This window comes from Sparus aurata, chromosome 12, assembly GCF_900880675.1.
Source record: "Sparus aurata chromosome 12, fSpaAur1.1, whole genome shotgun sequence".
Lineage (NCBI taxonomy): Eukaryota > Metazoa > Chordata > Actinopteri > Spariformes > Sparidae > Sparus > Sparus aurata.
This window is the reverse complement of record NC_044198.1, coordinates 23336912-23351259: the sequence shown is the minus strand read 5'-3', so window position 1 is coordinate 23351259 and position 14348 is coordinate 23336912. Positions and strand designations below refer to the sequence as shown.

The 14348-nt window shown below is 41.7% G+C and overlaps 2 protein-coding genes across 3 annotated transcripts; one reads left to right on the top strand and one right to left on the bottom strand.

Annotated features, from left to right (window-relative positions):
- Positions 1-185: 185 nt before the first annotated feature.
- On the bottom strand, positions 186-5644 carry btf3 (basic transcription factor 3). 2 transcript variants are annotated; one of them, XM_030436021.1, is made up of 6 exons: positions 5555-5644; positions 3680-3745; positions 3322-3435; positions 3020-3221; positions 2743-2799; positions 186-729 (listed from the first exon to the last, which is right to left on the bottom strand). In XM_030436021.1, exons 2-6 carry the CDS (start codon positions 3743-3745, stop codon positions 683-685), a joined length of 486 nt encoding a protein of 161 aa, XP_030291881.1. In that variant the 5' UTR covers positions 5555-5644; the 3' UTR covers positions 186-682. The 2 variants fall into 2 exon arrangements, with proteins under 2 accessions (XP_030291881.1, XP_030291882.1); XM_030436022.1 differs by having other exon boundaries at positions 5492-5618.
- A 6608-nt stretch (positions 5645-12252) lies between these two features.
- foxd1 (forkhead box D1) lies at positions 12253-13836 on the top strand. Its single transcript, XM_030435008.1, has one exon. It carries the CDS (start codon positions 12525-12527, stop codon positions 13590-13592), a length of 1068 nt encoding a protein of 355 aa, XP_030290868.1. The 5' UTR covers positions 12253-12524; the 3' UTR covers positions 13593-13836.
- The last annotated feature ends 512 nt before the right edge of the window (positions 13837-14348 follow it).

Genomic DNA, 14348 nt, shown 5'->3' with positions numbered 1-14348 from the left:
AATGTACCTCAGGTTTTTCAATGAAATGCTCCTTTAACTGGTGTTCTATGATGTAAACAGTCTGGTCAAAGATCAACTGCACACTTAAGCATGCTAACCAAGTTAAAGACGGGCAGCTACAGAACTTCAGCTGTGGAAGAAGTACCGAACATGCTAGAGAGAAGAAGAAAGACAGAGATTGAGTCTTTGTATTGACAGTAGCAAAGGTTTATTTCCAGATACGGTGGTTTGAACGAGGCCACGAAGAATTAAGGTTCAGTAACATGGAGGAAACAGATGTACAGCTAGAGCCTTAAAACACCACATTTGACATGATTTCTCACTCTTAACCGGACGTACAGAGCACAACAAGCATTTGGAGGGTCTGATGGAGGAGAAGAGGTGGAATGAGTGCTGAAATACCTCACGCTTAAATACTGCGTCCCCCCCAGTTTTTAATACTTTTAGAGTACTATTCTACAAAATTACTCAAAAATAATTCACTTAAGAGTATGCAAGTACTGTGTTCAAGTGTTGCAATTTTTTTTTTTTACAGAATGCTCACAGCCAAAAAGTTGACAGATTATCCATCTTCTCAGGTACTTCACTGAACTTTCCACCTCTCGAAATAGCCAGAAAAACATCTTGTGCCCCACATGGTCCTGTCAAGTTTTGACACTCCACGGAGTCCCCCCCTTTTCCTCTAGTTAGCCTCATCCTTGGATGCTTCATCAAAGTTCTCCACCAGATCTGAAACAACAAAAGACTCAGAGGTAAATTGATGCAGTCAGGAGGCTCTCAGAGGTGCCAGATCACAATTCAGGAAAAGTGTGTTTATGTGAAACATGATTATAGGTGTAACGCGATCCCGATTCCACGCTCATCTCTGTGGCTCCACATCTGAGGCCCCCCTCGCAACTACTGAAAGCAGCTGTAAAAATTATGTTGTAAAGCATCAAAAAGTTGGCTTCAATTACGCCGTGAAATGTGAGTAATCTGCCTCTCCAAGTTTCGGGGGGTCAAAGGTTAAACTGGAAACAATCCAAAAGGTCTGAATAAACATGTTCCTTCAGCGAGAGAACAAAAAGGAAACTTAACTCCAATAACAACACGATGGCAGTGGCTGTTAACCCCGTGCCATCGGGGCCTTCGAGCGCTCCTATAGCCGAGTACATGTGTAATCGTTTGTTACATTAGTGAGAACTGAGGCAACGGGCGGAGAAGTGCTGGGAAAAGCCGAGATTATTTTAATGGCAACCTCATGTGTTTGGCCCGTTTTGCTCGCAAAGAAAAGCAAACTGGATCTTAAGATCTTATAAACAATGAGCATGAGACTCAAACACAAAGCCCTGCGTTGCACCATCGCGGAGAGTCGCTGATGAATCCCCTTCGTATGACCCCCGTTTTCACAGGCCAAAAGAAAACAAACCTGCCGTGATTGTTTAACGGAGGGAAAGGACAAAAAAAGAAAAGTCTTGCACGTTAATGGACAAGTTTAAAGGACGATTTCCAAATAAGACCGCAGAGGCACGCTAAAGAAATCTGTTTCTGTGAAAGGTGGAAGTGTAGCGCAGAATTAGACAGTTAAACCTCGTCCACACAGATAAGGATATTACGACTGTTCTGACACAGATACCTTTATTAGAGATGCCCACGATGCTGCCTAAAATGCTTTATCTGTCTTGAGAAGTCTGATCCACTGCAACACAATCTATATATCAGAAACAGAAGCCTACTTCTTCCCAGCAGCGTCCCGTACACACGTACGAAACTTAAGTAGCCAATATCCAAAAATAGCAAGCAACGCGTGTTACTTCAAGCACATCCCTAACACAGCATCCATACAAGGTTGGTAGTATACAGCTGTTGAAAAATAATAATATATATTGTATTTATTAAATGCACTGTTATTGGATCAGTGCTATTTATCTGTGTGTCTCAGAATCAGAAAGGAAAAAGATGCTATCGGTTCTTCTCTCTTGGATATTTCGCAAGACAAATATTTCTCTCCGCATTTTGGCCCTTTCTTCCTTCATATGAGATTCTTATTTCAAGCCATCACAACATTTTTCAGAACTCCAGTTCATGTTTATCCATGTGGACTCGGGAAACAATAACATCGTCGCCCTCGATTCGTGCATGCCCGCTGCTGTTGTTTCGTGTAATGAGCATCTACCTGAAGCAGCAACAACAACAGCAGCAGCAGAGCGGTTTGTTTATGTTTGTTTAGCACCGAGGCGAGTTCTCTGGTAGCTTTGCTCGCTCTGATTACAGGTTTACAACATAATCTGGTGGGTTCCTACAGTTTCGGATCACTTTATTCAAAGTGGAAACAGGCAACGTTTCCCCTTTGTTGACGGCGAAATTACTTTTGGTTCTCCTCAAAGTAGCAACTGCCAACAAGACGGCACAAAACGTGAGCTTATGATTTTATATAGGCTATGATGGAGACATGGATACAGATAGAGATGCTGCCAGACGACTTGATTACAATATAGAATTCCTTTTCCCAGGAGATTTTGCGCCCGGTGGCAGACAACCTCGCACGGTGAAAGCGAGTTTATAGGTAACTGATCCAAATTCCTGATGGTGGTTGGTGTGTCGCTGATGTCGACCTTATTGGCACTTACTGACCTTTCATGCTCGCTTGTTTGAGCATTTAAAATTCTCTTTGTGTGTGTATAGAGATTAAAAAGAAGGTTTTGTTGACGTTTCCTAATGGAGGGTGAAATGTCCGTGTGAACTCGGTGCATCATCACTCACCTGGAACGTCGTCGTCTTCCTCTTCTACTGTTGCAATCGGCGCTTTTCCATCTGCAGCTGTAACAACAGAAAAGTTCTGTGAGAAACTTGAAGAGTATTTTATTTCAGATGAATTAGATCTAATCTGAAGGGCAACACCGATCTCTGACACCGGTTTGACGAAACAGAAAGTAAAGCTCTGAATCTATAGTGTGATTAAATTCTATATTACAGGGTTGGTGCAGAACCCTGATATTATAACCTCATTCAGCAACTGTTATTATTATAGGTTACTGACCCTGCTTGGGCAGTGCCTCCGCGAGTCTCCTGAGGCTCGTCAGACTGTCGGCTCCCAGCTGGTTCAGGATGCCCGGCAGCATCTCGGTCAGCTGCTTGGTCTCAGCGTGGCCGGTGATGGTGAAGGTGTTGGCTGCGAGGGAGGCCTGCACTTTGGGGTTGTTGAAATGGATGACTGTCCCTTGATTTGTAAACATGTTAACCTGTTGACAGAACAACAACAAGTTTCACAACATTAACAACAAAATAACAGGCAGGTTAGAATCACAGCGAGACGCGACAGAGATGAAAGGTCACGCCTACCTCCTCAATACCAGAAATGTTGTTGACACCGAGTTTCTTTAAGGAGAACTGGAGCTTCTTGTCATCTGCAGTTGCTGTTCTGTGTACGACCTTCTTCTTTCTGCGAGCACTGCCCTATAAAGGACATTAATACAGACATACATGTTTATCGATCCCCAGTTCTTAGTGATCTACGAGAGAATCGTCTTCCTGGATGTGACAGTATTTTGTGTAATCTCTCTTCAGTCAGTGCATTTTTCCCTCCACCTTTTTTAGCATTTAAGCTTGTGGTACAGAATTCAAAAAGAAGGTTGTGTGTTTTGCAGAAAATCAAGCATTTCATGTAATGACTGAAAAAGCAAATTTTTTTTCCACTTACCTTTCCGCCGATGCGGACTTGTGCCTGTAGTTTAGCTAGTTTTTCTTGATTCATTATTTCTTTCATCTTTGGAAAAAGAAAAAAAAAGAACATCATGAGATTATGTCAGCGCCACCAGCAAAGTTGATCTTATTAACATCAGCCTCCGACTTTAAGAACTTGTTCAATAGTAAAACCACCAAGATTCTGTGTATCTAACAAACTTTTCAAACTTCAGCCAAGGCAGAAAAACGTGTAAAAAAAAAAACAAACAAAAAAAACACATTACAGCAAGCAGGCACGAAGTCATAAAGCGCACCATGCAACACACTGAAGATATTTGTTGTCGGCCATGAAATAAGAAAAAGTTTATCATTACTTTGCTTAAATGTTCTGTGTTAATGTTCTCAAGAATCCTGACATCAGTCAGTTAAATCTAGGGCTGTAAAAAATTATTATTTTAATTGTCCAATTAGATGTCAGAAAATGTGAAGATACTGTTAATCTTTTACGTCCCCCAAATGTTTTATTTTGTCCACAACCCAAAGATATTCTGTTTACCTTCATAGAAGAGTAAGGAAACGAGGAGATATTCACATTTAAGAAGCTGGAATCAGAGAATTTTGACTTTTGTCTTTAAATTACTCAAAGCAATTCAATCGATAAAAAAAAAAAAATTGGCTTTTTATTGAACACCTGACAGCTAATTGATTTATCGCTGCAGCTCTAATGTGATCAACTTAAACAATCCTCTGCAGAGCTGCTGTACTACATCCCAGCAGCAGCTGCGATATGTAAAGCTACACAAATTCATGAATTGATAAGCCAGATGATGAACAATACAGCGTGCAAGGGATATTGTAAAGATACAATGGATAGTAGATAAAATCAGGTGAAAGATCTATGGCCTTTACCAAGAATGTGTTTCACATCCCAAATCTGTGTGACAACATGAATCCTTGTAATGCAATCACACCTATTTTCCCTAACAAAGATAAGTCTTGCAGAGCAGGTTCTTCAGTTTTTGGTATTTGGTAAAGCCTCAGGTGATCCACCATCACCACTGCTTCTTTACTACTACCGAGAACTGTTTTGTGCTTTCCCTTTTTTGAAAGACTATACACCTGTTTTCTTAGCAGTCAATGGATCAAATGTTAAAAATGAACCATAAAACAATCCCGTTTTGAATCTATAACATCATGACAAGCACATTTACATCAAGAGACACACAGCATGCACACAACACAGCTAAAGCTCACACATCCTGATGGTAAACAAGGTGTAAACAAGTGATGAGTTGTTGGGAAAATGCTGCTTCATCGACACACACATGTAAACACACACAGGCGGGGACAGAGGCGCGGGTGTAGGTGTGGTGCTCGGCGGTGATGAGCCTTGTCAAAGCGGTACAAAGACGGTAAAAAGCCCAGTGAGGAGCTGTCAGTGCCACAACCAAATGTACCGAGTTAGGTCCATTAGCTACACAGAGCTAGCTATCAGTTTAGCTTATTTGTTATCTGTGTTGTGGTCACAAGCGATGGCGGCCAGATAACAATAAGATACCACACAAAATAAGACAAACCCTCCTCAAGTGACGCCAGGTGGCTTCAAGCCAACGTTTGCTGACCAACTCAGCCAGCCACTGTGCCGAAACAAGGTGGGGTTTCAGCTTTTGTGCAACAACTTGTTCGGCTAACTTTAGCTAGCTCGCTAGCTAGCCGTGGACGGCCTGTCACTCACAGCCTCTCACACAGCAAACACAGATTCGCGGGTCACGTTAGCGTCAAACCGCGGCGGAGTTCAGCCGCCCGGTCAGAAAAGGCTTTCGTTTACCTCTTGCCGTCGGATCGAGGGGAAACAGTGCAGGGAAGAAGGTATTTAAAGCTCCTCACTGACCTGTAAACTAACAGCAGACACATGCGGGGAGCAAGATGGAAGCGAGAGAGGAGGGAGGAAGTGACGTACGGCCGGAAGGCGGAATCGATCAATGGGTGTTTGTGCCCTGAGTTTAGCCTCGCAGGCAAAACCTTTTTTTTGTTCTGTATCTATTAGCTCTTTTTATTATTACTTCTATATTGTTCTCATTATCAGTCTTTCATAAATATATAAACACAAAAAGGGAAATGTAGTCATTTATTTACTGGAGCCTGACTGATACTCCATTTTTGGGTCAAACCGATACAGATACTAAGATGTAAAAGAATGGGATATCAATATATTGGCCGATATGTGCACACTGGTTACACTTGAGGGATAAACTGGGACGAATATAGATAATGTAGGCAGGGTATTTGATCAATTTACCATCCCAGAGTTCAGCTTTTGCACACCTGAGTATCAACAGGTACGTAGGAGAAGACAAAAGGGCGGCCAAATCAGGGAAAAAAACTCCTGTCAGCACCCAACTGTCATTATTAGGCTATATAGGAGGTTTTTTTGTAATAGTCAACCAATAATAATTCAATCAATCTGATTAGACTCCTTGGTAACACCTCCAGGAGTCTCCAGAAGTCTCACTATGCAGCACAAGCAGTTGCACAAAACAAAAGGATGATGATCAGGTTCTCTTCAGGTTCATCTGCAATCTGTAGGATTTCAGGCAGGAGGTTTCCATGAAGGAGAAAATACCTGAGCGCTGAAGTAGATCAGCTGATGGGTTAGGGATGGAATAAAGTTTCGCCTCAGAGGAGGTTAATCCAAAATCATACGAGTGAGGAAACTTTCAGCTAACTTGGTTATCGCCTGCTGATACAGCTGGAGGGTAATAGTGCTTCCTGTCGATGGGCCTTTGGGTTTAAACACCAGGGAGCTGTTGGCTAAGACAGAACCAGAATCATACTGAGGGAGCCGATGAGGCTACATTTATAGTTTACCCCGCAGTGTTGCCTGTTTTTTTCATAATGACTATACCTAATTACCAGAGACAAGATGTTTTAAGATGTGATTTGTGGTTTTGGGGGAGAAATTTTAATCCGTTTTTTCATTAAGTGATCGATTTTCATGCCTAAACAAACTACTTTTGTTTTCATGACTTGATTAACTGAACAAACAAACTGACCTTAAAGGACAACACCCCCTCATACTGTTTCATTTGGTTTATATGTGGCGGACCCTGCCACCTTTCGAGCCTCAAACATTGTTCTGGGGAGCTTACGTACCTCTGAGAACAGCTTGTTTATTCACTTATGGAAAAAGTAAATATGTCTGAGTTGTAAATATCAGAAGTCTTTAATTACATGGTTCCCCATTTAACTGTGAACTTGCAGCCTACTTTACCCCGAGTCGACCCACTTTAAGCCAGTTGCAGTTTATTCATGGAAGACAGAGAAAGACACACTCATTTTTTCAAGCTAAATTGTTGTAATCTATGGGATTGTGTGGATTACGTCTTGTTCTATGTAAGATTTAACTTTCAAAATGATCTAAAACACCAGTATGGTCCTCCTCTTTTCACTGACTTCACACCAATATGATGACAAACTGTGACTCTGATATTCAGACGTGCACGTGGTGACTCTCCTCACGTCTCCTCGACCGGCACGTGATCCTTTCGCCTCTTATCGTTCAAGGCTGAGCTCGTCTGAGAGTGAAAAAGGTTTTGGCCGTGCTGCGCTCGTTGAGTCACACAGCAGGCCATGATATCAGTTTGCGAGCTCTCTTTGAAAATTCACCTCAAATCATCTTTAATCCGGCGGATCAGCCTTCTGTGAAGTTTTTGGAGCACTCCAAGAATCAGTCCGAGGCTACAGGACTGTGCTGTCTTTTAATATGTGTGTGAGTGAGCTTTTAATCTCAGCCAGCTTTGACCGTGTGTCCTCCAGGGAGCAGGTTTCAAGGGCTCCAGCTTGTTGCATGTAGGAAACAGCAAGGAGAGCTGTAGAGAGACAAGAATTGGGGTCCTTTTTTAACCTGTCGTGTGACCACGCTGTTGCCTGGTTTCACGAGGGAGCTGTGCGTTGAGAAACTACTGAAGATTTCTGTCAGGACATGAAAATAGAAATCAGCAAATCTAGAAAGAAGCGTTTTCTCTTTGGTGAACTTTCAGTAAAACTTGACGACGAGGACATAAATATGTGTGACAACATGAGAACATGTCAAAGCAACTTAACACACAGCTGTTTCATGAAGTCAAATATAAATACAAGTTATGCTACTTGCAACCTGAGCTATTTTCCTAAAAATAGTGTGTAAAAAACCTATAAAATAATGAATGAATGCAGTTTAAGCTACATTAATAATAATAATAATAAGGGATCAGGGACGTGGTTTATATATTTATCACCTACATACTCCTCATATACCTGAGAGGGCACTGAAACATGCACCAAACAACACATTTTTGTTTGAATATTTATCATAAACTTGCACATATTTGCATAATGCAGTCCTCTGTACAACCTATAAGACACAAATGCATATCCAAACAATAAATATAACAGCAAACTCGACAAATAAACACTTTTTTTTATTTTTACAAGGTGTGACCTTAAATCTTTAGGGAGCATGCAACAGGCACAACAGAAAACATACAGGATAAACACTTATATTTATATTTCAGTAAGTTATAAATGATGTAGCTGCAATTTTAAACTCCCGTTTGCACCCTCATGATGATCACATGCTTCTCCCCCGTAGACCCCGAGGCTGCATCAGGAGCCTTTAGTGCAGTTTAAGGAACTTTATAAGGGTTTTTTTTACAAAAAATGTAAGCTGAGAAAATGTCTTTTAACTTCCCTCATGTAGAAATCAAGAGTGTGATTTCATATCTAAATGAATGAATGCCCCAAAGAAAGTAAAATTCTCCACCTCACAGTGATTAAAAGACAGTAGAAACATCACTTTGTCTGACTGCTACAGTCTTTTTTTTTGTTTACTTTCCTTTGATGCTTTTCCCCCCCCCGTAGACCCCGAGGCTGCATCAGGAGCATTCGGTGACGTTTAAGAAACTTTTCAAGGGTTTTAAAAAATGCTTTCTTGTCTTCGTCTCAAATAAAATGTCCTTTAATATCCCTCATGTGGAAGCGAAGAGTGTGAATTCATATCTAAATGAAAAAGTTATCTTTTCCACCTCATGGTGATCAAAAGAAAGTAGAACAACTTCTCCTCTGATTTCTACAGTCTTTTTTTGTGCCTCCTTTCCTTTTTTGATGATCACATACTTTCCTCCCGTAGCTCAGGAAACCTTTGCTGCACTTTGAGGAACTTTTAAAAATGTTTTCTTGTCTTCACCTCCAAGTTAAATGTCCTTTACTGTCCCTCCTGTGGAAATCAAGAGTGTGAGTTCCTATGTGCCTAAAAAAAAAAGTTCAATTAGTGACTTAAAATCAGTGATTGATTACTGCAGGCTTCTTTTCCTGTCACGATTATAATAACAAGGTGACACATTTCTAAATAAGCAGCTTTGAGTTTCAACATTTCTAAGAAAACTTAGGAAGATTTTGAGACCAGCCCACTGTACAAAGTTCGTGCAAGGCTACACCAAACATGCAAAATGTTTCGAGCACTTTGTGTGTTATTTCTAAGTGTTCACGTTTAGATTCAAGGCAATAACACAAATGAGTGGCTTTTATTCAATGTTTCTTTATCTCCTCTCTCCTCTCGGTGTCTTTGACTGTGTCTGGCCTTTTCTCCTGCATGTGATCCACATTAATCACATCACATGGCCCCGCGGACCCCTCGCTCCTCTCTCTGCCTCGTTTTTTGGTGACACTCGGAGTTTTTTTTTTTGTTTCTGTCGGAGCGTTCAAACAGCTAAGTGCTTTCTTGGTACCCCGTGGCACGGAAACACCATCGGATCGCAGAGGGGGGAATTTTAGAAACACTTTAGAGGTGGTTTACCACACATGCGAGGGCTGATCTCGTAAGTGTCGCCTCGAAGAGAATAAAAGAAAAAAAAAAAAAAGAGGCCTGGTGTTCATTCATTTAATGCTTTTATTTTGTTTAATGATAGTGGATCTGGCTCCTCAATAGTCAACTTAAATGTAAATGTAAATAAAATGACAGATAACAGCATAAAAGTAAATCTTTAACTCATTCATCATGTGGGTAATAAACACAAAGTGGGAATAAACTAATGAAGCACCTCAGCTTCTTTTAAATGTGACTTTTATTTTGTTAAATCCACCATTGATTAGTTTAGTCTGCTGTCCCTCCTGCAGGAAAACAACAGGCCCACTGCACGCTTTTAGATCATCGCACAGCCGATACAGGCTCGTTATTGATTACTGAGGTAATAGCCTATCAGTCAGGTCATTGGCTAAATCGATTAAAATAGCATCAGTCTGTGCACGAGCATCTCTTGTCCCAGCCTCCCTTAGCGTAACAGCATTTTATTTTGAAAAACTAGTAATAAATAAAAACATGATCAAAGTCGAAATAACTTTCTTTGTCAACGTTTTGTTTCATTTTATCAGATTGTGTTTTGTCCATAAATTAAAAAAGCAAATTATAAAAGTGATTTATTTACATTTTATTGTGTTTTTTAAATGTATCATATGGTGGTCGAAAAGTACTCTGTCATTTTAAACATTCAAAGTGGCAGAAGTTATTAATAATAAATAAGAAAACAGCTCTCAGGAGGTTTATTACATTCATTAAAATGTGAAAAATAAATTACAAAAAATTCTGTTTGTGATTTTTTCCCCATCAGAACTTTGTCATTAAGTTTAAAACAGATCGGTGACGTTTATTAACCTGTGTATAAGAATTAATTATTATTTCTAAAGGCCATGTGCAGGTTAGAGCCTCATGCTGGAGGGATGCTCTACACCAAACTCTGTTGTAAAAATGGGTAATTTAAGGGAAAGTTAGTGCTGTAATTCTGGTTGTGACACATCCAGCATGCAGGAGTTTGAATCTGCGTTTTAAATATGGGGGACAAGTTCACCGCTAGATGGCGCTGGTCAAATAGAAACCTCTGAGAAAAGTTAGAGAGGAGCCACACAGAGTACATCTGGAAGATTGACATTAAAATCATAATAAACCAGAATTAAAGTTTCTTATTAGAACTTTAAAAGGTGTTTGAGGACAGGTGCGTTTATGAAGGTTGGCTGGTTTTATTTATGAATCAATAAAAAATACATTAAAGAAAAAGAGCAGCAAAGTGCACAAAAGTTTCTGCAAAGTTGTTTTTCACTTTTATGGATTTTACAAACATGAACACTGTGTGATTTTTTTGTGTGTGACTTTTCTTGTTTTGTTTGTTGTTGTTGTTTTTTTCAGGATATTTATGAGCTTGTCCGCTTTAGTCCCTGACAGAATATGGAAACCAGGAACGAAATCATAACCAACCAAACACATCAGTGACGGTCACATGTGGAGGCCAAGCTGACCGACAGAGAGAATAAAATCACAATAAAGCACAATATTCATAATTTATTACCTGACTGTCACTCGTGTTGACGGATTCATCCAACAGGCTGATGACGAAACAGCCTGAAGCGCCGATAATAATAATGATAATAATGCGAATGATAATGAAATAACAGAATGAATGATTCAACACGTGTTTTACTTTTAATTAAAATATAATATATATTATGTAGTGTCATGGTTTCTGAGAGGCCTACACACACCTTCACTTTTCTTTTATTCTGAAAAGCTTATGAGATAAAAAAAAAACAAAACACACACACACACAACAGAGTGAAATTCATAATATTACCTCCTTCCTCCCAAAAAATAAAATAAATACAATAAAATAAAAAAAATACAATAGAAGTAAGAGAGATATCCCACCACACACACACACACACACACACACACGCCACCTCCACCTCCTCCTCCTCCACCACACACACACACGGCACCGTGCTCCAGACGCACGGCAGTCAGAGGCCTTATATGTGGGGCTTGCATGCTCTGCGTGACCCGTGACTGATTCGAGTTAACAGCTGACTCTTTTCCATTACAAATGGCTCGCGGATAATCTAGATAACTACCGGATCACGCAAACATGAGCTGCCTGGATGTGGTGCACCGGTCTCGGGCACTGTACTTGCAGAAGCCCCCCTCGTGGTATTCATTTTTTTAATTTGCTTTATTTTCAAATTTTACGCGCAAAAACCAAAACTAAAAATATAATCTTGAGCATTTTTTCCCCCTCTGCGTCTTTAAAGGTATTAAAAATTAAAAACGCACATGCGCTCTCCTCACACTCGTAACTAAGCTTAAATAAATACACCGGTCGTCAAAATATCCGCTTCGATCCCACACCAGCAATTAGACTTTCCCTAAAGATGTTTTTTTTTTTTCTTTTTGCTTCCAACTTCTATTTTTTGCTCGTAAGCACCGGGCTGGAATATAAAAAAAAAAGCGCTTGAGATCAGTGCGGACAGCAGGCCACCGTGAGTGACCACTAAAAAGGATGCAGGCCACACCAAACTTTTTTTTTTTTTTTCCTTTAAACCACTCACAGTTAATTTTCAAAGACTCCTTTTTGTGTGCGTGTGTGTGTGTGTGTGTGTGTGTGTTGTTGTTATTTAATTTTTTCTCTCTCCTCTCATTCGCCTCGGTGACGTCTCTCCCCCCCTCCCCCCCTCCATGTGACCAGGGCGGCGGTATAAACACCGAGGCAAGGTCCGCCCCCTCCGCGAGTCAAGGTTTGGACCCTTTTGCAGGTTTTTCCCGGCACATTTTCTCAGCCTGGCATCGACGGGGGCCGCTCTCGTCAGCGGGGCGATTTAAAAGCGATCACCCCTGCAAACATATGGAAATAGCGAGCAAACAGGGGGGACATCTCTCTGTCGGCGACACGTGCTCCTCTCCTCTCTCCCCCTCCTCGCAGGAGTTGTTGAAGAGGGAGGGCAGGGCAGCCTCAGCGTCTTCCTCATCTGGCGTCGGGAGGGCACAGCCGTGTGTGTGAGCCATGACTCTGAGCTCAGAGATGTCGGATGCCTCCATCCTTTCGGAAGAGACCGACATAGACGTGGTCGGCGAAGGGGAGGATGGGGACAACCAGACGCGCTCCTACGTGGACGAGGTGGCGCAGATGCACGACGGCATCCTCCTGGACGGCTCTCCTCCTCCGTGCCTGGACAGCTCCACCTCCTCCAGGGATGCCTACAAGCCGGCGGGCAAGAACACCCTGGTGAAGCCCCCTTACTCCTACATCGCCTTAATCACCATGGCCATCCTGCAGAGTCCCAAGAAGAGGCTGACCCTCAGCGAGATCTGCGACTTCATCAGCAACCGCTTCCCGTACTACAGGGAGAAGTTCCCGGCCTGGCAGAACTCCATCCGGCACAACTTATCCCTCAACGACTGCTTCGTGAAGATACCGAGGGAGCCCGGGAACCCCGGGAAGGGCAACTACTGGACCCTGGACCCGGAGTCTGCTGATATGTTTGACAACGGGAGCTTTCTGAGGCGGAGGAAACGCTTCAAGCGGCAGCAGGCGCAGGACCTGCTGCGGGAACACAGCAGCTTTATCCCCGCCGCCGCCGCCGCGTACGGCTACGGACCGTACGGCTGCGGAGGATACGGCATCCAGCTCCAGTCCTACCACACACACTCTGCACTTTTTGCTTTCCAGCAGCAGCAGCAGCAGCAGCAGCATCAACAGCAGCACTCCAGGCATTCACACTCACACACGGGAACCATTATCCCCGCGCCGTCTTTGATGCCCACCACCACGGACTTAGCCCGGAGTAGGTTTTACCCGCAGCTCAGCTCCAGTCTGGGCTCAGCCAGCGTGCAGGCTGCAGCCCCGGCGCAGAAGTCCAGCTCCCCGGTGCAGCGGTCCCCCTTCTCCATAGAGAGTATCATCGGAGGGTCGCTGAGCCCCTCCAGGACTTCTCCGGTCGTTGTCCCGGTCATACCGTCCTCTCTGGGGCCCGCAGCGGCCGGCCAGCCGCAGAGCGTCCACCCCGGAGCTGCTTTACACCCGGTCGAAAACTTTCCCAACAGAGCGGTGTCCGGCTCCAGCGGCTGTTAAATGACTCAGAACTTTTTTTTTTTTCTCAAGAAACTTTTTTTAAAAAACACAAAAACAAAAAAGAGACATAAAACGCCCCTCTTCGAAGGTAGGATTATTTTTGTATGTTTGTTTGATAGCACGCAGCTGAATGACGGACATGCCCAACACTATCTGTGCCTATATTCATGCTGTTTTTCTTCTTTTCAAAAACAAAATATATATTTATGTTAATTTCTTTCGGTGTGAATCAAACTTTTTTTTTTTTTTTTTTTTTTATTGGACCACAAACTTTTTCCTTGTATCTTCCCATAATTCGTTCCCAGTCACTGTTTAAGGGCGTCTCAGGATATAACGACTTAAAGGACAGGTTATAAATGATCACATGTTTAATAATAATAACGATAATAATAATAAAAATAATGATAATGAAAAAAATAGGCTAATAATGTATTTGTGTCAAACACATCCATGTTTTGTTTTTTTTTATTAGTTTGGCAAATCAGAACTTTTTCTTAAAACAGTTTTGATTTGAACTTTTGTATTAAAAGAACACAGAGAGCGAAGTCATACATTTATAATAATATGCAGTGTGTGTTTATTTCAAGAATAAAAAAAAAAATACATTGTACAGTTTTCTTTTTTGTGTAATTGAAGTGTGATATTTTTACACGGTTCTGTTTTTTTTTTTCCAAACCAGAATAAATTTCGTTTTGCAGAAAAAAAAGAAGGAAAAAAAAAGGAAATGTTTGGAAATAAATTTATTAAATAACTCAC